The sequence below is a fragment of the Setaria italica genome, chromosome V (genome assembly GCF_000263155.2).
Source record: "Setaria italica strain Yugu1 chromosome V, Setaria_italica_v2.0, whole genome shotgun sequence".
NCBI lineage: Eukaryota > Viridiplantae > Streptophyta > Magnoliopsida > Poales > Poaceae > Setaria > Setaria italica.
The window spans coordinates 46,098,283-46,119,548 of record NC_028454.1 but is presented as its reverse complement, the minus strand read 5'-3'; the positions used below and the strand labels follow the sequence as shown (position 1 = coordinate 46,119,548).

Below are 21,266 nucleotides of genomic sequence, written 5' to 3'. Positions count from 1 at the left end.
GATTCGCAAACGAGCGTTTGAACTGGAGGTTTCTATCATGGCAACGGCGAAAGAACGTTTGAAACCGTCAGAGAATTAGCCGAAACCTCCGGAAGGTAATGCCAGATGAAATGAGTACTGCAACGAAGATTGTATTAGCATCAACGTTAACGCCCAACTTTTTGTGTTGCCCAATGAAATGAGTGATGCTGCGCGGATTACGTGAGCATTTGACGATTTCACCAGGTCGCCAGGTGGCATGCCAACCTTAGCATGGAGCGTGTGACAGGTTAGCTTCCACTGCTCCTGCTCCGGTCTCCTTCCACATAGACATGGATGGGTGATGTCATAGGCAGATCTAGCAATGGTGAAAAAGCTTCTTTCTGGAACTCCTCATGGCTCGAAGGAATGGCTCCCAAAGATATAGCACCAGACCTGTTCAGATTAGCATGGAGAAAGAATCACACAGTGAAGGAGGATCTGCAGAATCATAATTGGACTAGAGGGCTCAGCAGAATGAACACAGTTGAACAAATGGCACAGTTCATATACTTGTGGGAGAAAGTGCAGGACGTACAGTTAACTGAAGAAGATGATACAATAAGATGGAAGTGGACTGCAGATGGATTATATTCAACAAGGTCGGCATACAAGATCCAACTTCAAGGCACTTATGCAAGTATGCAACCATACAGGGATCCTTCATATGGCAAGCACACGCTGAAGGAAAACAAAATTTTTTCGCTTGGCTGCTTATTCAGGAAAAGATTCTCACTGCAGATAAGTTACTTGCTAGAAACTAGCCTTGCTCCACAATCTGCCCACTATGTGATCAGCTACCGGAGAATGCGGTCCATTTAGCATTACAATGCCCTTTCAGCAAACTGTTTTGGTTCATGGTGGGTACCAGCCTGGGGATGGGAGACTTCTTTGCTGAAGCATCACAATTTCAACATAATTTCCAAGACTGGTGGAATGGGGTCCTAATTAGGATAAAGAACAAGAAACAAAGAAGGTCGGTCGCAGCGGTCATCATGTATACAATTTGGAATATATGGAAAGAATGAAATAGAAGGATTTTGCAGAACTCCTCCATGCGGCCGAATCAAGTTCTACAACTCATTCAATCAGAAGTCCTTACAAGAAGGAGTGCTTGTGGAACTGATCATATTCAGGGGGAGCTGATAGAACTAGTGTAGCAGTCTAGGCTTGCTTTGGCTTTCTAGAGTTCTTGAGCCATTCAGTTTCAACAATGTAATCGCTAAAACTGTAATCGTACTTTCTAAACTCTTTCCTCTTAAATGAAAGGCAGCGCTCCTGCCATTAGTTCGAAGAAAAAATAGGCAGATCTGGTGAAATGGAAATTATGTAACACAGCAGCGTTCAGATTTTGATCGCAGTTCCTTAGCTTGCTAAGCCGAGCTAAACACATTACTGGGAGAATGAGAACAAGTGTGTTTTCTATCGCTAATCCAACCAAAACTTCACTACCGATCCAAAAATAAAATGAAAAACCACACACCATCAAACACAAAGTATCGGCCCGCAAGCAAGCAAGGCCCACGAAGAAGGAACACCAGACAGATGTGTCAACTAGCAGCTGCAGCCCATATGATGAGCCGAGTTCCAGAGCGTTTGTTCTTTAAATTTGGCCCATGAAACCTTCGCTTGCGGGCGGCAGGCGGCTGTTGCGGACTCCATCAATCGCGTCCCGTCGCGCTGCCTGCTGTGCGCTCACCCCTCCTCGGCTCCTCGTCTTTTTCTTCCTCCCGTTCTGCTCTCTTCCCCCCCTCTCTCGTGCCCTTCCTTTCCGGCGGCGACGGCGACTTGGCGAGCGGCGACGCCCTTCGACACGTCTCCGCCGGGCCCTTCCCCGGCGACGAGCACCCTCACCAGGTATGCCCGCCCCCTCTCTCCCCTTCCCGCTATGCGAAACGGGGCGCCCCAAACCCTAGAGTAACCTATCTGCGTTCGGATCTGACCCAATCGCAAGCATGTACGTGTATCATACCTACTAACTTCGATTCTCTTGCAAAATTCATCTGGTGTACATGTGTGCACCCATGTCCTATACTGGGGCCGCCCCACCCCACCCCAAGTCTTCCCCTGTGTGATTTGAGGGATTAACCGCGGGATTTAGGGTTGCAGTTTTTTTTTAGCTGTGGCCAAGGCCGTAGGATCCTGTGCTTAGTAGGGAGTGGCCCGTTTGGAATTATGATTTTGGCATTGGGGGGCAGAATGTCTGGAGAGGAATTCTTTTTGGCTTACTGACCGCTTAGCTGATAAGGAAATTTTGGACCTCGCCATGAGCCCAATGGGGGCACAGGGGAACACCAAACTGTAACTGCTGGATAACTGGGTAGAAGGAGTCGTTGCAAGGCGAGGTCAATTCAATGATTCTGCACTGTAATAATTTCTTTTGCCACAGTATTCACTGCATTGTTTGTCCGAATATCGATTTGCTGTAATATCCTTCCCGCCTTTTGCTCACGCATTAGTTGGCATCTTTTGTGACTTGGCTAACCCGCCACATGTATCAATATTATTTTTCTCGGATATCCTATTGGCATATTCTTTATTTTTTTTTCATCTGGCGCAGATAGATACTTTTCTTCTCCAGCATTAAAACTTTGTGTTACCATTGGTATTCACCGTATTTTTTGCCTGATCATCTAGTTGCTGTATTATCCTTTCCTCCTTTTTGCTCACGCATTAGTTGGCATCTTTAATGACTCAGCTATCCCTTCACTGGTATCAATATTATGTTTCTCGGATATCCTATGGGCATATTCTCTCTTTTTTTTTGCCGTCTAGCGCAGGTAGATACTTTCTTTCTCCAGCATTAACTTTGTGTTGCCGTTGGTATTCACCGTATTTTTTTGAATGAACATCGAGTTGCTGTTTTGTCCTTTCCGCCTTTTGCTCACGCATTAGTTGGAATCTTTTACGACTCATCTAACCCTTCGAGGGTATCAATGTTATTTCTGTTGGATATCCTATTGGCGTATCCTCTCTTTTTTTAGTCGTCTAGCACAGATAGATACTTTCCTTCTCCAGTATTAAAACTTTGTGTTGCCATTGGCTGTATTGTCGATGATTAAATGCTTTTCTTACTCCAAAATTGATATGGATATCCTCTGACCTACCATTAATCATATAAGCTTTCAGATCCAGTGAAGATTGCCAAGTCTACGTAAGGTGTTTAAGAATTATAAGCCGTTAATCTTCAGAACTGCGTTGCTGAGAGTTTTCCTGGACACAGGAGAATAAAGGTCCAACGGTTTTCTTTGATATTCATCTGTAGCCAGTGTTATAATGGCTACAAAACTTGTGGTAACTGATCAATCCTTGTTTCCTTTGTAAGATTCTATACACATATGATCATTCGAGGAATAATGAGGATGCACAATTAATGCACTTAGGTTCTTGGTATCCCCTGGGATGTTGACACTGAAGGATTACGCGAGTACATGGCCAAGTTTGGAACTCTAGATGATTGCGTTGTCATGAAGGTTTGCAATAATTTCACACCCAGATTGAGTATCATCATATACCATACTCTTTATATTTGCTTCCTCACAATTCTGTGGCATTGCAATTTCAGAAGTATTTGATACTTTTTGTATGGAAACTCTTGGTTAGTTGGTTATTTATCACATATTTATTTTCAGCAAGGATGATTTGCTTAGGAATAGGTAATTTTGTGTGGCCATATGGCCGTGTCCTGTGGATTAATTTTTTGTCCACTTGATCTGCTTGAAGTTTACTATTTCATTTTGAATTTGATATTCAAGGACAGTGAAAACTAAAAAGTGTGCAACTATTTACCTTTTGTGTGTTCATCAGCTCATTACATGGTTTGATAACTATATATGCTGATTGCCATGCTGATTGACCACCATGTTTCTTGCATGTTAAAAATAACAGGAGCGGTCTTCTGGGCGATCTCGTGGTTTTGGTTATGTAACATTCTCATCAGCTGATGATGCCAAGGTAGCAAAATATAAAAAGACCACTTTATTTCCCCCATGCAGGCTATTGCATAATAAATTCTACGCATAGTGCAACCATTTACTAGAATCCATATGCAGCGATTTTGTAGCGCCAAATTCAATTTTCTGAGTCACTACATCATCCTTTCAGAATGTTCTTGAATCTGAACATGTTCTTGGGACCCGGACTTTAGAAGTGAAGATAGCTACTCCAAAGGTAAATAACATACAAAAGCTTTCCTTTATTTTGTGTAACTGGCTACTATTGATATGTGTCGAGATGACGTTGAAATGACTATAGTGCAATTTTCTGTGAACACAGGAAGAAATGAAATCACAAGGAACAAAGAAAGCTACAAGGATATTTGTTGCTCGAATTCCACAATCTGTTGACGAGTCGATGTTTCGTAGGTGAGCTAGCTTTGCTGCATTTTCTTCATTATTTATTTACTTATTGATTTGTTCGAGTTTGTCTAAACTAGGATGCTGTATTAACAGGCATTTTGAAGCTTTTGGAGAAATTCTTGATCTTTACATGCCAAAGGTTAGAAAAACTAAAACTTGTTTTACATGGAACATTGCATCTGGTATCCTTCAATAGTGTTAGTACTGTTTCTTACATATAAGCACATGCTTGTTTTGCTGCCCTGTTCGGCCTATTAATTCGCAGAAGTATTGAGTAATGTAATATTCAAAAATGTTATCATTATTGCCTTATGCAAGTGTGGGACACCACATCTTAATCTGGTTATAACCTAAGGGCCTTCAAATAAATCATATGTGGTTTACATCTGTGCCTGTAGGATTTAACATGCAATGTTAAACATAAATGTAGTATGTTTGATAAAACTAAATCCCTAACTTAGTCTTAACATCCTGAGTTACATGCAACATTTGTGGATTTCTATAGCCTTATCGGCGAGGTATCATTCGTGTACTGGTCTGGGACTAAGGGGAGTGCTAGGGAAGATGAGGATTGAATTTATCTAAGCACATTCACAGCGTTTTGAACAAGATAGACATTGTACTTGCTACCTGCATTAAGATGGTAGTGCAGAAACTTTGTTTTGCATGAGTATTTTGCTCCATTGTTCATAAAGCAATTTAGTGTAGCATTCAATGGTTATGCGGCGTTGCAGGACTGGAAATAAACTACAGCTGTACATGACAAGATTTTACTAAAATTTGCACTCCGCACTCTTATCTCCTGTGTAGGAACATGGTTCAAAAGGGCATCGTGGAATTGGGTTTATCACGTTTCAGAGTGCAGGTACATTTACGGATACCTTCCAGCTCATTATATGTGAATAGAGTTCTTCGGTTGAGTTGAGGGGGTGGCGCACAACATCTTTAACAGAAACTGAATGATAAAAGAAGTAGTTGCCTTATGTTTTGGTGTAGCAATCACGTGCCAACCTGTACCGAGTAAATGCTAGAGTGATATTTAACGGTCTTATCTTGTTAAAATTGTTCTTTAGCCAAGGATGTATTTCTATGTTAAATGATTGCATTCATAGACAGTTGTTACTCCGTCCATTTTCTTTGATTTTCCCTATTTTTGCTGACATTTGATATGTTAAGGTTTTGGGATAGGATTTAGTCATAGTAGTTCTTTCACCAGTTATGTATTGTTGTTTGTGTTCTGCTCAGTTTTGAACATAAAAGTTGTTCTTATGCTCATTCTCCTGAGCCACTTTCTTGTTTCTGCATTATGTCCTTTTCACATTTTCTAATTTTAGATGTGATTTAACAGAATCTGTGGACAGCATCATGCAAGAGTCACATGAGCTTGATGGTACAACTGTAGTTGTTGACCGTGCAACTCCAAAGGTACCTTACTCTGTTCTGAAATAGAGCTCGATTGTGATCAAATTGATTTACTAGCTCCAACTAGGTTATCTAGTGGTACATTCGCAATTTTTTTAAGTGCACTGTGTACACTAGTGATCACCAACTACTTAGGTGCCCACTATTTATAAGCAGTTAACCACCTGAAATAATATGTTTGTATCAGGATGAAGATGTCAGGTACCCCCCAAGCAGGGCATCGCAGTCTCAGGGTGGCTATGGTGCATATAACGCTTATATTTCAGCTGCTACCAGGTATGCAGCTTTGGGTGCACCAACACTGTATGACCATCCAGGATCAGCTTATGGAAGTAAGTCTTCTGTTATAAATTTGTCTCAGATTTGAACAAGCAGCTACTATTCTAGTGGACTAAGTATTTCACCATTGACTTGCATCAACCAGGAGGGTATTATGGATCCTCTCAAGCAGTTGGCAAGAAGATATTTGTTGGTAGGCTTCCACAAGAAGCAAACACAGATGACCTAAGGCATTACTTTGGCAGATTTGGTCGAATCGTAGATGCATATATTCCAAAGGTGAGGCTAAGGCTGCTACTGCTTGTCATGTCATGGCATATTGTTTATATTAATGAAGTTTTCAAATCCCCTTGTAGGACCCTAAAAGAAGTGGCCACCGAGGTTTTGGTTTTGTCACCTTCGCTGATGAGGGTGTGGCAGAACGGGTAGCTCGCAGAAGCCATGAAATTCTGGGGCATGAGGTAAGGCCTCTGGCATTCCCTTACTGTTGCATAGTATAAAAACAGTCTTGACCTTATCTGGGGAAGAAATGTAATACGATGTTCCGCTGTTTCAGGTTGCAATAGACACAGCTGCACCGCTTGAGAACGATTCAACTGGTGGTGCTTACATTGATCCCATGGACCTTTATGGTGCTTATGGTTCAATGCGATCTTTTGGCAGGTTCTGTGGCAGTCTAGATTACAATGTAAGCACTCTCATGTTATATAGTATAAATGAAATTGTTTGATTAGGTCCTGCGAAACAGTAATCTTTAAATTCTTTGGTGCTGTCAACCATATTTGCGTATTTGGCATCATCTGATGATCAATCCATGTCATGTTCCAGTATGGGTATGGCCCCAGCAGCGGAAGCAGCAGATCAAGAGGGGATTGGCGATACCGACCATACTGAACATGCTGTGCGTCTCGTTACTGTCAAGTGCTGTCTTAGTTCACCTCTAGGGGGGTGGGGGGCGCGGGCGGAAATGCTTGTTTGAGAATGCCAAGTGGTACCTCGAAGTGGTATGTTAATCCTAAAGTGGGGCGTGTGGAACTTATCTATTTGTTCATGTTGTAATTTTTGACATGGAAATGCTTTGGTGCTATTTCTCTGTCGCAATTCACATTGGTGCTAAAATATGAAGGCAGCCTTGTAGTTATTGTGTGGAATTGCTGTCTGTAATAATAAAAATCTTTTGCAAAAACTGATAAGCGATTGCCGTGCGCCCTGGCTGAACAACCGACTGATCGTTCACGGTTGATCGCACATGCTAATATACTAGAGGCTATTCCTTATGAGCCACTGAAAAAGTTCACAATTCCTTACGTGCCATTAAAAAAGTTTTGTTGCCTTTCCAACCGTCGTATCAATTTTTTGGATACCTCGGTGCCACTGCCGTCCATTACCGTCAGCTCTGTTGCCGTGAAACTCCAATTGCGTGTCAGTTCTTTTCACAAATGGCCATTTGGCCCTTCCACCGTTTCATTTCAGTTCACCGGTCATTATTCAGTCAGTCAGTATGCCGCTTCGTCTTGCTTGATGCCCCTCTTACAGCTTTGGGCCCATCTGTAAGCCTCGACCTGGAGCTGCTGCCCCTCATCACAGTCGCTGGCGCGGTCAGGTTCTGGAGGCAGAGGGCTACACAGCTCCACGCGCGCAGGGTGCCGAGGGAGACCTGCTGCAGCCTGCAGCAGGAGTGGCAGCGCGCCCTCGTCGGTCGTCGCGGAACCACGGGAGGAGGTCCGGGAATGCGGCTAGGTTCCGGAGCGCCCCAACCGCCGTGGCCTGGGTGGCGGATGTCCTGCCCGTGCAGGCAACGAGTAGCGTTGCGGGCGGCGCTGCTCCCGCTCACGGTCGCGTCGTGGGACGCCGCGGCAGCCCGGCACCGCCGGACTCTAGCACGCGGCAGAGGTGGGGCACAATTTGCACAACGACGGCGGAGGTGTGGCGGACTGCTGCGAGTCTGCAACACCAGGAATTGGCACGCTGTGTCCGAGGACACGAAGACGGCAAGCACGGAGACAGCCCACTCGCGGGAGGACGGGAGGAGTCGAGCCGCGCCGCCAGCGGGAACACGGCGCTGGCGAGGGCGGCCGACAGCGCAGCGAGCGAAGTTGGACGGCTGGGGTCCCCGAACTCCGGAGGCTGAGCCCAAGATGAAGAAGAGTGCAGGCCGGAGCGATGAGCGGCGTCAGCTAGACGAAATCGTGCGAGGCAGAGAGAAGAGAAGGGGAGTAGAAGGCCAAAATGGACATTTCGGCACGCCGTGAGCTCCCGTTCCCACTGAACAAAATTGAACTGATGGCACCAGTGGCGTCAGAACTTTCCTAGTGGTACATATGGAATTACAAACTTTTTTTAGCGGTGTATAAGGAATTGCCTCAATATACTATCGGTTTGCAAGTTCATTTTTGTGCTCGTTAGTGTGACTGTTCTCGGTGGTCCTGGCTGGGACGTTTGAATTTGAATTGTTGAACATTAGCTAGTTTTGGGTGGGATACGAATAATAGTTGCACCCGTCATTAAAATTCAAGTTGAATTCAGAGCAAGTAGAGCTGAAAGATCTGAGCGTGAGGATCAACTGAACTGATGCAGCTGACGGTACACCAATCATCGCAATCATACAACTAAGTTACCCCCTTCAGGTCAGTCAAGAAATGCGAAGTGCAATCATCGGTCGAAACGGATGGACTTGCCCAAGCGGTGCAAGTGCAACCCTGCGTTGCTAATTTTCACAGTTCCGGTCGTTCTGTTGACTTTGACTGCTACCTTGTTACGCATGAAGAAAAATCTCTAATAATTCCAGGTGAACTGAAGCCTACTGCTAGGCACAGACACTACTAGTAGTGAGCTCTAGTGGCCCTGTCAACCCGAGTCCCGGGAGCAGCGAGTAGCTAGCAACCTGCACTACGTACACTGCTGCAGCCTGCAGAGTGCCTTTGGACACCGCACGATGTCTCCTCGCTCCGCCGCCGAGCTCGAGCTGCCCGTCGCCGACGCCGACCGAGCGCGGCTGCAGCAGCTCGGATACAAGCAGGAGCTCAAGCGCGGCCTCTCGTACGTGTTCTGCACACCATGTAGTTTCGTTCCAGGTCCCTCGAGCAATTTCTTACCCAGCTGGGTCTCACGTCGTCGTAGCCTCCTCTCCAACTTCGCCTTCTCCTTCTCCATCATCTCCGTGCTGGCGGGCGTGACGACGACCTACAACACCGGCCTGCGCTACGGCGGGCCGGCGTCCATGACGCTGGGCTGGCTCGTCGTGGCGGCGTTCAACGGCTGCGTGGCGCTGTCCATGGCGGAGATCTGCTCGGCGTACCCGACCTCCGGCGGGCTCTACTACTGGAGCGCCAAGCTCGCCGGCGAGGACTGGGCGCCTCTCGCTTCCTGGGTCACCGGATGGTAACGCACGACTCCGTTTTTTTATCCACCTGTTGAATTAGGATACCTTTTCGTTTTATTTATGTTACTTTCACAGTGAAGACGACAAAAATGACGTTTTCTCTAATGATCGTCCGTCAAGTGCTAGTTACTATGTTTAATCCTGTGTCATGTTGCGCAGGTTCAACATCGTGGGCCAGGTACGCTTTCAGTTCACTGAATCCATCAGCTGCTAGCTACAATTCTTAGGCAGCCAGCCAACTTGGACTAGGTTCCAGTGTTACGTCTGCTTGATCTTTTGAGTCAAAGGTGTAGACTAATTAAGCATTGAACTGTAAAATTAAAATTACAACGCATAGCCAATGCAAAGACACCATATATGGTAACGGATCATCCAGTTAGACGTACGGTTCTCTCTAAAAGATATTTTTTCGTGAAAAGGTTGCCTCTAAAAATGAACATCCAAGATTTTTGGTATACTCATCAGTAGCGTGCCGTAACAGCAGTCAGCAACTACTGCAGCTGAGCTCAATGCAGTCAAGTTGAGCAGAACTGTCCTCTGGCCGCTAGTGCACGTCATTCCACTGGCATGTCTCCGATTCTCTACCTGAATCATTGGAAGACTGAAGCATGGGATTATCTGAATCGTTATTAGTCAGGAGTCAGGACATGACTCATGAGTCCATTGACACTCTACTTTCTTTGGGTAACCTGTCACACACACAGTGGGCTTGCACCGCGAGCGTGGACTTCTCGCTAGCACAGTTCGTCCAGGTGATCGTCTTGCTTAGCACCGGCGGAGCCAATGGCGGCGGATACATGGCCTCCAAGTACGTCGTGCTGGCCATCTACTGCGCCATCTTGATCCTACACGGGCTGATCAACAGCCTCTCTATCCACTGGCTGGCATGGTTTGGCCAACTTGGAGCCTTCTGGAATCTTGCAGGTATGTGGAAATGGATTCTTTTTTTCTTCTTCTTATATTTTCATCTACGAGCATGTGTGGATGCACCCATACATACACGATGGTTACGGTGACATGATCATAACGCAGGTGTATTTGCCTTGACGGTATTGGTTCCGGCGGTTGCTAAGGAGAGGGCAAGCATGGAGTTTGTTTTCACTCACTGCTACACCGACAATGGTGTGGGGATCCACAGCAAGGTTTATACACTAGCCATTGGTTTGCTGACAAGCCAATACTCCCTCCTCGGATACGACACATCCGCCCACATGGTAAATAGTAGTAAATCCTCATGGTTGCTCTGTTGAATTTCAAATGTAACTCTAAGATTTCATCTCCGTGTGCGTGCGCCCGGTTGACCAGACAAAATACGCAGGCTAGTAGTAACACACAAGATATTAGTTGAAGGTTGAAGATTACTTTGATCCTTGTATTTGTTTACGAATAAATGCAGTCCGAGGAGACGAAGAACGCGGCCTGGAGTGGCCCCATGGGGATCGTCGTCTCAGTTGCCCTGTCGAGCGTCTTCGGATGGATCTACCTGGTGTCCCTAACATCCATCGTCACCGACATCCCCTTCCTCCTGGACCCAAACAACGACGCCGGCGGGAACGCCATCGCCCAGGCCCTGTACAGTATTTTCCACAGGAGGTTCGGCAGCGGCGTCGGGGGGATCGCCTGCTTGGCCGCCATGGCCGTCGCCATATTCCTCTGCGGCACGGCGTCGGTGACCAGCAACTCAAGGTGCACGATCGCATGCTAACAAAAGAAACTAAGGGTAAAACATGGCCACTAATGCAGTACTGCAAGTGCATTTATGCAGGATGGGGTACGCCTTCTCGAGAGACGGCGCGATGCCGTTCTCGCGTGTCTGGTACCAGGTGAACAAGCAGGAGGTGCCGCTCAACGTCGTGTGGCTCTCCGTCTCGATGGCGTTCGTCATGGCCCTCACAGTGCGTGTGATTTCGTCTCTCTAGAACTACATGCCACGATGTAGGTAGAAAAAAAAATATGTTCATGTCGTTTCATCACGTTTCTGTTGATGAACAATGGCAGTCGCTGGGGAGCCAGGTGGCGTTCCAGGCGATGGTGTCCATCACGACGCTGGGGATGTACATCGCCTACGCGCTGCCCATCTTCTTCCGCGTAACGGCGGCCCGGAGCTCGTTCGTGCCGGGGCCGTTCCACCTCGGGAGGTACGGCGTCGCCGTCGGCTGGGTCGCCGTGGCCTGGGTGGCCCTCGTCACCGTGCTCTTCTGCCTGCCGGTGGCGTACCCCGTCGCCGTGGGCAACTTCAACTACACGCCGGCGGCCGTCGGGGGCGTGCTGCTGCTCAGCCTCGCCGCGTGGGCGCTGCACGCTCGGTTCTGGTTCCGAGGGCCCGTCACCAACGTCGACGCGTGAGGTGGCCACTACCGCTTGTGCTCTAACGTTTGTTTCATCAGTCAGGGTCTGCAGATGCGATTCCATGGCTTTTTATGTATTGATTGTGTTGCGTGGTGATGTATGATCATGCGCGTGCCATGGAAGTGATTGTCGAGTCCACTCATCGATCTTCTTTAATGACTTATTAATCTTTTCTTTAGACAGCAAAATCGGCTGGAAAACATCCATTTTACTCCCCTCACCTATACTTTATCTGCTCAACCCCATGAACAAATTTTGACTTACTTTAACTGTTTCATTTGTCCAATCTACCCCTAATTAGATTTCTCTTTTTTATTTCTCTCTACATGAGTTGAATTTTGTGAGCAGATATAAAACATGATGCTTTATGTTAAAAATTATACTAAGAATTTTTTATGGTTATTTTAATAGGTTAGGAATATTTAATACGAAATTGATCTTAGATATATAAAACTGTATGAAAGTAATCATGAAAAAATTCTAATATATTTTTCTAATGTCGACAAAATATGAAATTAAAACTCAACTTTTACGTGAAGAAATAGAAAATAATAAATCTAATTAGGGGTAGATTGAATCAAATGAAATAGTTTAGATGAGTAAAATGAGCCTAAATTTTCTTCAAAGGGTTAAGCGGACAAAATAAACAAGTAAGGGGAGTAAAATGAACTTAATATCTAAAGTCAAAACCAAGCAAGGCCCAAGGGTGCTGCTGCCCAGCGATCGCTCGTAAGTAGGCCAAGGCCAATGGCCTGTGAGCATCCCAGTCTGGATTCGGCCCATTAACGTAACAGGACTCGCACTAGCTAGATAATGGCGCTACGACCAACTGACGTGTGCGATCATGTCATCCGTCTTTTACGTCGTCCTCCATTTTCCAAGGATGGAAGTGGAAATACTTGCTACCTTGAAGCATGTCATGGTTACAGCCAGTACACGGTGTATCGCCGCCTACTTGCGAGCTGACGGTTCCACGGACTAAAATTCAGTACATGTCACATCGAATGTTTAGATATTAATTAGAAAGATTATACATAGATTAATTACAAAACTAATTGCACAGATGGAGGTTAATTCGCAAGACGAATCTATTATTGGCTTCATAGATTCGTCTCGCGAATTAGCCTCCATCTGTGTTTATAATTAGCTTGTTTAGTTCTTCTAATTAGCTAATTAGTATCCGAAGATTCGATACGGGGATTAAACTTTAGCTTAAGATCAAGCACCCCGAGTCAAAGCATGTCGAATCATACGAAAGGGATTCGCTGGACTTAGCTTGCACGTGCTGGCCATCCCCTGGCGATTTCAGTCGCGTGTGCTGACTGCTACTGCATCTACTACGACAGAACGGCACTGACCCTGTCAACCGGAGACTATAGAGACGAGAGCATACTCTGTCGCCGCAGCCGCAGAGGGCGATGGGCACCGTCGAGGCCGGGCTGCCCGCGGCCGATCATCCGGCCGCCGACGCCGACCGGGCGCGGCTGCAGCAGCTGGGATACAAGCAGGAGCTCAAGCGCGGCCTCTCGTAAGTTTCTGCACAGCAAGCTCAAGCAGTTTCATCAGTTCGTTCCTTCTTCTTGTCGCTTCTGATCCCGTTCCAATTTTTCTAACAACCGTATGGATTTCCTGCTAGTGTTGTTTCCAACTTCGCCTTCTCCTTCGCTATCATCTCCGTGCTGACGGGCGTCACCACGACGTACAACACCGGTCTGCGCTACGGCGGCCCGGCGTCCATGACGCTGGGCTGGCTCGTCGTGGCCACGTTCAACGGCTGCGTCGCCTTGTCCATGGCGGAGATCTGCTCGGCGTACCCGACCTCCGGCGGCCTCTACTATTGGAGCGCCAAGCTCGCCGGCAAGGATTGGGCGCCCCTCGCTTCCTGGATCACCGGATGGTACTACGTTCTCTTCAGATTTCGTTTTTTCTCGCATCAAATCTCGCGCCAAGTAATAAGGAACAATCAAATTCAGATATGCTTCCACTTATCGTCTGAGACCATCCGGACGGTTCAAGGGGGCATTTAGATACTTAGATGCTAAAATTTAGCAATATCACGTCGGAGTTCGAATGCTAATTAGGAGGACTAAACATGAGTTAATTATAAAACTAATTACAAAATCCTGTGCTAATTCACGAGACGAATCTATTAAGCCTAATTAATCCATCATTAACAAATGGTTACTGTAGCACCATATTATCAAATCATGAACTAATTAGGCTTAATAGATTCATCTCGCGAATTAGACTCCATCTGTGCAATTAGTTTTTTAATTAGCCTATATTTAATACTTCTAATTAGCATCCAAACATTCGATGTGACAGGTGCTAAACTTTAGCACGGGGTATGCAAACGGGCCTAATTCTGCTGTTTTCACCCATGATGGCAAGGATGACGCCTGTTTTACAAGTTCTAATTAAGTTTTATCTTGTGCCCTGTTTTACAGGTTCAACATAGTGGGACAGGTACTAATCCACACTCCAACCTCACAGGATCCGTAATCTTTGGACATGACCTGCTGTGCAGACATTAGTTTACTATACTGTAATCAGGACGCTGACTGACACTCTGTTTCCTCTGATGACGTGCAGTGGGCTTGCACCACGAGCGTGGATTTCTCGTTGGCGCAGCTTATCCAGGTGATGATCCTGCTTAGCACCGGCGGAGCCAACGGCGGCGGCTACCTCGCCTCCAAGTACGTCGTGCTGGCCATCTACACCGCCATCCTGATCGTGCATGGCCTCATCAACAGCCTGCCCATCCAGTGGCTTTCTTGGTTTGGGCAGCTCGGAGCTTTCTGGAACGTAGCAGGTACGTCCAAGACCAACGATCATATATAGTTCTATGATTGTTAATTTCAGGACTTGGGATCGATGGTGATCTGACTAAATTGCAGGTGTCTTTCTCCTGGTGATCTTGATCCCATCGGTGGCGAAGGAGAGGGCGAGCGCGGAGTTCATCTTTACCCACTTCAACACACAGAACACCATGGGGATCCACAGCAAGCCTTACATCCTAGCCGTGGGCTTGCTCATGAGCCAGTACTCCAGCATCGGATACGACACATCTGTTCACATGGTAAAGAAAATAAAATCGTGGATGCCACAAGCATGTTCCGCGTCATCATCGATCACATTTCAAATCATTTTGTCGCTCTGACATCCGATTACACAAGTGCAGACGGAGGAGACCAAGAACGCGGACTGGAACGGGCCGATGGGGATCGTCAGCTCCGTCGCACTGTCCAGCATTTTCGGATGGATTTACCTGCTGGCTCTGACGTCGGTCATGACTGACATCCCCTACTTCCTGGACACTAGCAACGACGCCGGCGGGTATGCCATTGCCCAGGCTCTGTACACCACCTTTCACCGGAGGTACGGCAGCGGCGTCGGGGGTATCGTCTGCCTGGGCATCATCGCCGTCGCCGTCTTCCTCTGCGGCACCGCCTGCGTGACCAGCAACTCGAGGATGGGGTATGCCTTCTCCAGGGACGGGGCGATGCCGTTCTCGCATGTTTGGCATCGGGTGAACAAGCAGGAGGTGCCCCTGAACGTCGTCTGGCTCTCCGTGTCTGTGGCGTTCGTCATGGCCCTCACGGTGCGTGGAATCTCATCTCTGAACTGCAACCGATTACACCACACAAGCATGAATATAATATGCAATCAGTCCTATCTGCTTCTCTTCTCGACAGTCGCTGGGGAGCCAGGTGGCGTTCCAGGCCATGGTGTCCATCACCACGCTCGGTCTCTACATCTCCTACGCGCTGCCCATCATCTTCCGCGTGACGACGGCCCGGAAATCCTTCGTTCCAGGGCCGTTTCACCTCGGGAGATACGGGGTCGCCGTCGGCTCGGCCGCCGTCCTCTGGGTGGCCCTCGTCACCGTGCTGTTCTGCCTGCCGGTGGCGTACCCCGTCGCCAAGGACAACTTCAACTACACGCCGGCGGCCGTCGGGGGCGTGCTGCTGCTCACCGTCGGCGCGTGGGTGCTTCACGCCCGGTTCTGGTTCCGAGGGCCCGTCACCAACGTCGGCGAGGCGTAAGGTAGTTGTGCCTGTGCGCGTGCGGCCTAACAGTGTGGTGATGTGTATGAGAATTGAGATCATGAACACGCTGTACCATCGATTTGCAGCCTGTTCGCTTCAGCTTATTCAGCCGGCTTATCAGCCACCAAACAGTGTTTTCCTTTCACAACAAATCAGCCGTTTCAGCTTTTCAGCCTGCTTATAAGCTTTTCAGTCGTTTCGTTTGAATCATTTCTGCCTCGTCGAGTTCACTTGGAGTCCCAGTATGGATTAGGACCTTCTCGGAAAGAAATGCTTACAGGTAATGGCTACAAGTACAGTGCATATGCATCGCTCATCGCAATCACAGGCGCATCCCCTTCAGTCAAAAGATCCAGAATCCAATCATATGAAAAAGGATGTTAATTAGCACTCTGACATGCCGGAACGAGGCAACCATTCGAGATTTCCTCTCTTTCCGTTGACTCCTTGGGCATCTAAGATTAACTTTAATTAAGAAGCTAATAATTTAAGCGCCATGGAACTGTCACCCTGTCCTATCAGCTAGAGTAGTGGTGCAGTACTTCTATCAGGAAGCAAAGAGCAGCAACATTCGGTCGTCTGCCTGCGGCATCAGGCAGGCCACCAGCGGAGAGGATGACGACGATGGCCGTGCCTCGCCGCTCCCTGCAGGAGCTCCCCGTTGCCGACGCGGCGGCGGCCGATCCAGACCGCGCCCGGCTGCACCAACTGGGCTACAAGCAGGAGCTCAAGCGCGGCCTCTCGTAAGTGCTTCGACGATCCCCATGCCATGCGCTAGCGCGCTACCCTCCTCTTTTTTTTTTCCCGCTTAATCCTGAGTGTTTTCATATGTGGATAGCGTCCTCTCCAACTTCGCTCTGTCCTTCTCGATCATCTCCGTGATGATGGGCGTGACGACGACGTACAACACCGGGCTGCGCTACGGCGGCCCGGCCTCCATGACGCTGGGCTGGCTCGTCGTGTCCGCCTTGAACGGCTGCGTCGCGCTGTCCATGGCGGAGATCTGCTCGGCGTACCCGACCTCTGGCGGGCTTTACTACTGGAGCGCCAAGCTCGCCGGCAAGGAATGGGCTCCCCTCGCGTCCTGGGTCACTGGATGGTATGTTCTGTTCATAATTTTCTACTCCCTCCGTTTCAAATTACATGTATTTTTGGGTTTTTTATTTATAGATGTTCGTAGGTGCATCTAACCATGTATTATATTTAGATGCATACAAATATCTAGAAAAGTTTAACGGTCTACAATTTGGGACGGAGGGACTAATATTAATCTCATTTTACCGTATTGTATACATAGTTGGCGAAAAAAATACCTATACATTTACATAGATAATCTTGTGCCCAGTATAAGAAACGAACAATTATATCACACAATGCTTCTGTATTTATTTATTTAAAAATATATTACATACATAGACGTTTATATACACGCACGCAAAATCACCACTATAATTCTTAGATTAAATTCATAAAAATAAGAGCACCTATAGTGAGTCGATGACTCAAATTCAAATAGGTAGGTTTGTTTCAACATAAGAAACCTACTATCTGAACTACGGTGAAATCAGTTCCCGTATTTTGTGGTTGGTAATGCCAAATTAAAAGAAACTTTTAGCTAGCCTGTCTAATCAAGTTTATATCTTGTTTCTTGTGTCATGCAGGTTCAACATTGTGGGGCAGGTACGCGCCAGGTCCTTGGGAAAACCATAAAGTCTTCCCATGATTTGTTTTGGTGCCTACTATTTATATTTATATGCTAGCTAGTATACTATATTATTGGTCATGCTCTCGTGTTTGGACTGCCGTCTGGCTGCACCTATTAGCATCCTGGCATGTGGCATTGTTGTTTCCATACGCAAGCCGGCAGGCCGTACTTTCAGGTTTTATTTGGTTATTAGGTTTGTCAACTTTCAAGAGTCTGAAAATTCCTTGACGCCCTTTCAAAAAACAGGAATTCCTTATCTGACACTTGAAGATGAGTTAATTCCTTTCTTGATCCTAAATTTTTTTCCTTCCTAATATAACACCAACTTCTAGATTTCATTCCTTATTTGACATTTTCGTCACTTGTGTTAGTCAAGTCAGGTGAAATGATCTCCAAATCACCTCCAAAAATTATAAAATTTTTTAGTGATACAACAAATGTATGAACCCATATTTATTAAAAGGACAAGTATACCTTTATGATTTTAAAATTAAAATTCACTAACTTAGGCTACCTTTATAAGTTATCTGAATTTTTATGGCACCAAAACACTTTTAAAAATTATAAAAAATAATTAACATTTCTCACATCAAATGCTGGAACTTATTAAATTATTTCCTAACAAAACTTACATAGAGAATTATGAAGAGCCATAAATTTGGAAAAATTTAAAAGAGCCTTGTAATTATCTATGTAACTTATTATAGAAAATAATTTTATAAATGACTCCATCTCATGTAAGGAATATTATTTGTTTTTCCATAATTTTTGGAAAGTATTTTGGTACCATAAAAAATCAAATATACTTCAAAAGTAATCAGATTGGGTGAATTTTAATTTGAAAATGGCAAAGGTACGTGTTCATTTTTAAGCAAAAATGGACTCATCTTCATTTGTTCTATTATCAAGAAAAGTTTTATGAATTTTGGAGGTGGTTGTTTTGTTCGACTTATGTGACAAAAGTGAGAAAATATCAAATAAGTAATAAAAGATAGAACTCAGTGTCGTATTAGGGATGGAAAATTTTTCAGTGTCAAGAAAGAATTTTTGTCATCTTCTAGTATCAAATAAGGAATTTTCTTGAAAATCCTTCAGTGGCTCAGTCTGCCAGTCACATATCACTCTAATTATGTGGCTTATAATTGCAATATTAATAATTGGACATTTAGAATTTTGATGTTGATCTAACGGTTGAAAATCTGATCGAGGTAGTTCGCTCTCAATCCTTTACTAGTGGTATGGTACCTAAGCCATATGCAAGCGCATGAGTTGCAGGCACTAAGCATATTATATTGTTTTCTTCCTGTCAGGACAAAGCATGGCGTTGTACCCAACGATATCATCTCCCAAAATGAAATTTGTTCATATTTTTTTTCTTTGTTTGTTTTTCCTTTTTGCAAGTCACTCACCCACCACAGTGCCTCAAGCCCTCAATGTTGATAGTGGGCACATTGCCTAGTATGAATGGGAGGTTTGAACTCAAATGGACATATATTAATAGGATGCTAGGAATTTGTGATGAGATGAAAATAGTCAGAATTTCAGCTTTACGATCTAAATATTTTGAAATAATTAAAATGGTTAGAATTCAAAAGTTTGACTGCAACATTGACCATTTCCTTGACAAGAGCTAGGGAGCAATTAATCAATGCATTAATCATGTTTGTTAATTAACCTTGGTGGTTGAACTGTCACACACAGTGGGCTGGTACCACGAGCGTGGACTTCTCTTTGGCACAGCTCGTCCAAGTGATCATCCTGCTCGGCACCGGGGGACTCAACGGCGGCGGCTACATGGCGTCCAAGTTCGTCGTGCTGGCCATCTATGGTGCCGTCCTGGTCATACACGGACTAATGAACGGCCTCCCTATCCAGTGGCTGGCACGGTTTGGCCATCTAGGCGCATTTTGGAATACCGCAGGTATACCTTATTTCTCACAAATACACGCAGGATTTGAATTTGGATTTATATATTCATAATGCATGTTAGGTGTATTTGTTCTGGTGATCTTGATTCCGGCGGTGGCTAAGGAAAGGGCAAGCTCGGAGTTCATCTTCACACATTTCAACACAGACAATGGCATGGGGATCCACAACAAGGCTTACATTCTTGCCGTTGGGTTGCTGATGAGCCAGTACTCTGTCATCGGCTACGACGCGTCTGCACACATGGTAAGCACTGCACCTGCACGCATGGCGTACACATCAAACTGCTAATCGATCGCTCCGTTTACAAGTGCAGACAGAGGAGACGAAGAACGCGGCCTGGAGCGGGCCGATGGGGCTAGTCACCGCGGTCGCTCTGTCGAGCGTGTTCGGATGGATTTACCTACTCGCTCTGACATCATTGGTGACGGACATCCCGTACCTCCTGGACCCCGGCAACGACGCCGGCGGGTACGCCGTCGCGCAGGCTCTGCACGGCGCCTTCCATAGGCGGTACGGCAGCGGCGTCGGAGGGCTCCTGTGCTTGGGAGTCATCGCGGTCACCACCTTCCTCTGCGGCTCTGCGTGCGTAACCAGCAACTCGAGGATGGGGTATGCCTTCTCCAGGGACGGGGCGATGCCGTTCTCGCGTGTCTGGTACCGGGTGAACAAGCAGGAGGTGCCCTTGAACGTCGTCTGGCTCTCCGTGGCCGTGGCATTCGTCATGGCGCTCACGGTATGTGATCCAGCTCATATCTGAACTTCAAGTGGTCACATTAGTGTACAGCACACCATACATGCCATGTCAAAAAAGAACATGATCCATCTCGACCATTTTGTGCTTCTTCCTGACAGTCGCTGGGGAGCCAGGTGGCGTTCCAGGCAATGCTGTCCGTTGCGACCGTTGGGAATTACATCGCCTACGGGCTGCCCATCTTCTTCCGTGTGACCGCTGCCCGGAAATCCTTCGTTCCGGGGCCATTTCACCTCGGAAGATATGGCCTCCTCATCGGTTGGGTCGCCGTCGCCTGGGTGGCCCTCGTCACCGTGCTCTTCTCCCTGCCGGTGGCGTACCCCGTCGCGGAGGACAACTTCAACTACACGCCGGTTCTCGTCGGGGGCGTGCTGTTGCTCAGTGTCGGCTCCTGGGTGCTCCACGCCCGGTTCTGGTTCCAAGGACCCATCACCAATGTTTCTTAGAGAACAGGAGGGGCAAGCCCCTACTGATTATATGTTAATAGGACAAAAAACCAAAAAAAGTTTCAGAGTATGACAAACAAAACATGAATAAAGAAGAGCTAAAACTAAAACAATAGACAGGTTTCATGAAAATTACAAAGATTGCACCCAATCAGTCATAGCAGGAATCAAAGCAGGACGTGCTCTATGGAGTAGTAAGGAGAATTCAAATTTGAATTTCCTTTTGCACAAGTCCACCGAGGGATCAATGCCATTAAACATCCAATTGTTCCTTATTGTCCAGATGCTCCAAGTCATCAGAATAATGATTTTCATGAAGAAAGGTATCACAAGCTTATCCTTGATGAGCCTGAATATTTGCAAGACCGGCCTAGTGGTGGTTACAGAAACTCCAATTAAGTTCTAATAGGCCTTGGCAAAATTACATCATAGAAAGAGATGTACCATTGTCTCCCTCTTCTGTAAAATGCATAAATCACAAGCATAGGAATTGAGGTCCATACGCTTTCTTCGGAGAAGATCTCTTGTATTGAGGCGATCCTTAGCAATAACCAAATGAAAACCTTGCATTTCATCTG

The 21,266-nt window shown here is 46.4% G+C and overlaps 3 protein-coding genes across 8 annotated transcripts; all 3 read left to right on the top strand.

Moving 5' to 3' along the window:
- The first annotated feature begins 1,697 nt into the window (after positions 1-1,697).
- Positions 1,698-7,354, top strand: LOC101757070 (RNA-binding protein Musashi homolog 2). 4 transcript variants are annotated; one of them, XM_012846091.3, is made up of 15 exons: positions 1,698-1,875; positions 3,148-3,172; positions 3,242-3,312; positions 3,402-3,491; positions 3,907-3,972; positions 4,123-4,188; positions 4,294-4,382; positions 4,470-4,515; positions 5,187-5,241; positions 5,725-5,801; positions 5,986-6,130; positions 6,223-6,356; positions 6,434-6,538; positions 6,634-6,765; positions 6,906-7,354. In XM_012846091.3, the coding sequence occupies exons 3-15, from the start codon at positions 3,295-3,297 to the stop codon at positions 6,969-6,971; spliced, it is 1,089 nt and encodes a 362-aa protein (XP_012701545.1). In that variant the 5' UTR covers positions 1,698-1,875; positions 3,148-3,172; positions 3,242-3,294; the 3' UTR covers positions 6,972-7,354. The 4 variants fall into 4 exon arrangements, with proteins under 4 accessions (XP_012701545.1, XP_012701546.1, XP_004971225.1 ...); XM_012846092.3 differs by having other exon boundaries at positions 3,148-3,177; XM_004971168.4 differs by having other exon boundaries at positions 3,141-3,172.
- Positions 7,355-8,911: 1,557 nt separating this feature from the next.
- LOC105914450 (amino-acid permease BAT1 homolog) lies at positions 8,912-16,009 on the top strand. Of its 3 annotated transcripts, XM_012846090.2 has the most exons (8): positions 8,912-9,116; positions 9,198-9,458; positions 9,619-9,637; positions 10,164-10,383; positions 10,492-10,673; positions 10,856-11,145; positions 11,225-11,354; positions 11,458-11,986. In XM_012846090.2, exons 1-8 carry the CDS (start codon positions 9,013-9,015, stop codon positions 11,803-11,805), a joined length of 1,554 nt encoding a protein of 517 aa, XP_012701544.1. In that variant the 5' UTR covers positions 8,912-9,012; the 3' UTR covers positions 11,806-11,986. The 3 variants fall into 3 exon arrangements, with proteins under 3 accessions (XP_012701544.1, XP_022682102.1, XP_004971226.1); XM_022826367.1 differs by lacking the exons at positions 9,198-9,458; positions 9,619-9,637; positions 10,164-10,383; ... (2 more) ...; positions 11,225-11,354; positions 11,458-11,986 and adding exons at positions 13,445-13,705; positions 14,256-14,274; positions 14,401-14,620; ... (1 more) ...; positions 14,990-15,409; positions 15,504-16,009 and having other exon boundaries at positions 8,924-9,116; XM_004971169.3 differs by lacking the exons at positions 8,912-9,116; positions 9,198-9,458; positions 9,619-9,637; ... (3 more) ...; positions 11,225-11,354; positions 11,458-11,986 and adding exons at positions 13,161-13,336; positions 13,445-13,705; positions 14,256-14,274; ... (2 more) ...; positions 14,990-15,409; positions 15,504-16,009.
- A 402-nt stretch (positions 16,010-16,411) lies between these two features.
- LOC105913477 (amino-acid permease BAT1 homolog) lies at positions 16,412-20,923 on the top strand. Its single transcript, XM_012846077.2, has 7 exons — positions 16,412-16,600; positions 16,696-16,956; positions 17,519-17,537; positions 19,264-19,483; positions 19,553-19,734; positions 19,805-20,224; positions 20,344-20,923. The coding sequence occupies exons 1-7, from the start codon at positions 16,473-16,475 to the stop codon at positions 20,686-20,688; spliced, it is 1,575 nt and encodes a 524-aa protein (XP_012701531.2). The 5' UTR covers positions 16,412-16,472; the 3' UTR covers positions 20,689-20,923.
- The last annotated feature ends 343 nt before the right edge of the window (positions 20,924-21,266 follow it).

Excerpts from the sequence above, each read along its gene's own strand:
- LOC105913477 (XM_012846077.2), top strand. The coding sequence starts at position 16,473 with ATGACGACGATGGCCGTGCCTCGCCGCTCCCTGCAGGAGCTCCCCGTT. Across the intron at positions 19,484-19,552 it reads CGCATTTTGGAATACCGCAG|GTGTATTTGTTCTGGTGATC; the intron begins GTATACCTTATT and ends AATGCATGTTAG. Across the intron at positions 20,225-20,343 it reads CATTCGTCATGGCGCTCACG|TCGCTGGGGAGCCAGGTGGC; the intron begins GTATGTGATCCA and ends TCTTCCTGACAG.
- LOC105914450 (XM_004971169.3), top strand. The coding sequence starts at position 13,227 with ATGGGCACCGTCGAGGCCGGGCTGCCCGCGGCCGATCATCCGGCCGCC. Across the intron at positions 14,621-14,705 it reads AGCTTTCTGGAACGTAGCAG|GTGTCTTTCTCCTGGTGATC; the intron begins GTACGTCCAAGA and ends ACTAAATTGCAG. Across the intron at positions 15,410-15,503 it reads CGTTCGTCATGGCCCTCACG|TCGCTGGGGAGCCAGGTGGC; the intron begins GTGCGTGGAATC and ends TCTTCTCGACAG.
- LOC101757070 (XM_012846091.3), top strand. Across the intron at positions 3,973-4,122 it reads CATCAGCTGATGATGCCAAG|AATGTTCTTGAATCTGAACA; the intron begins GTAGCAAAATAT and ends TCATCCTTTCAG. Across the intron at positions 6,357-6,433 it reads TAGATGCATATATTCCAAAG|GACCCTAAAAGAAGTGGCCA; the intron begins GTGAGGCTAAGG and ends ATCCCCTTGTAG.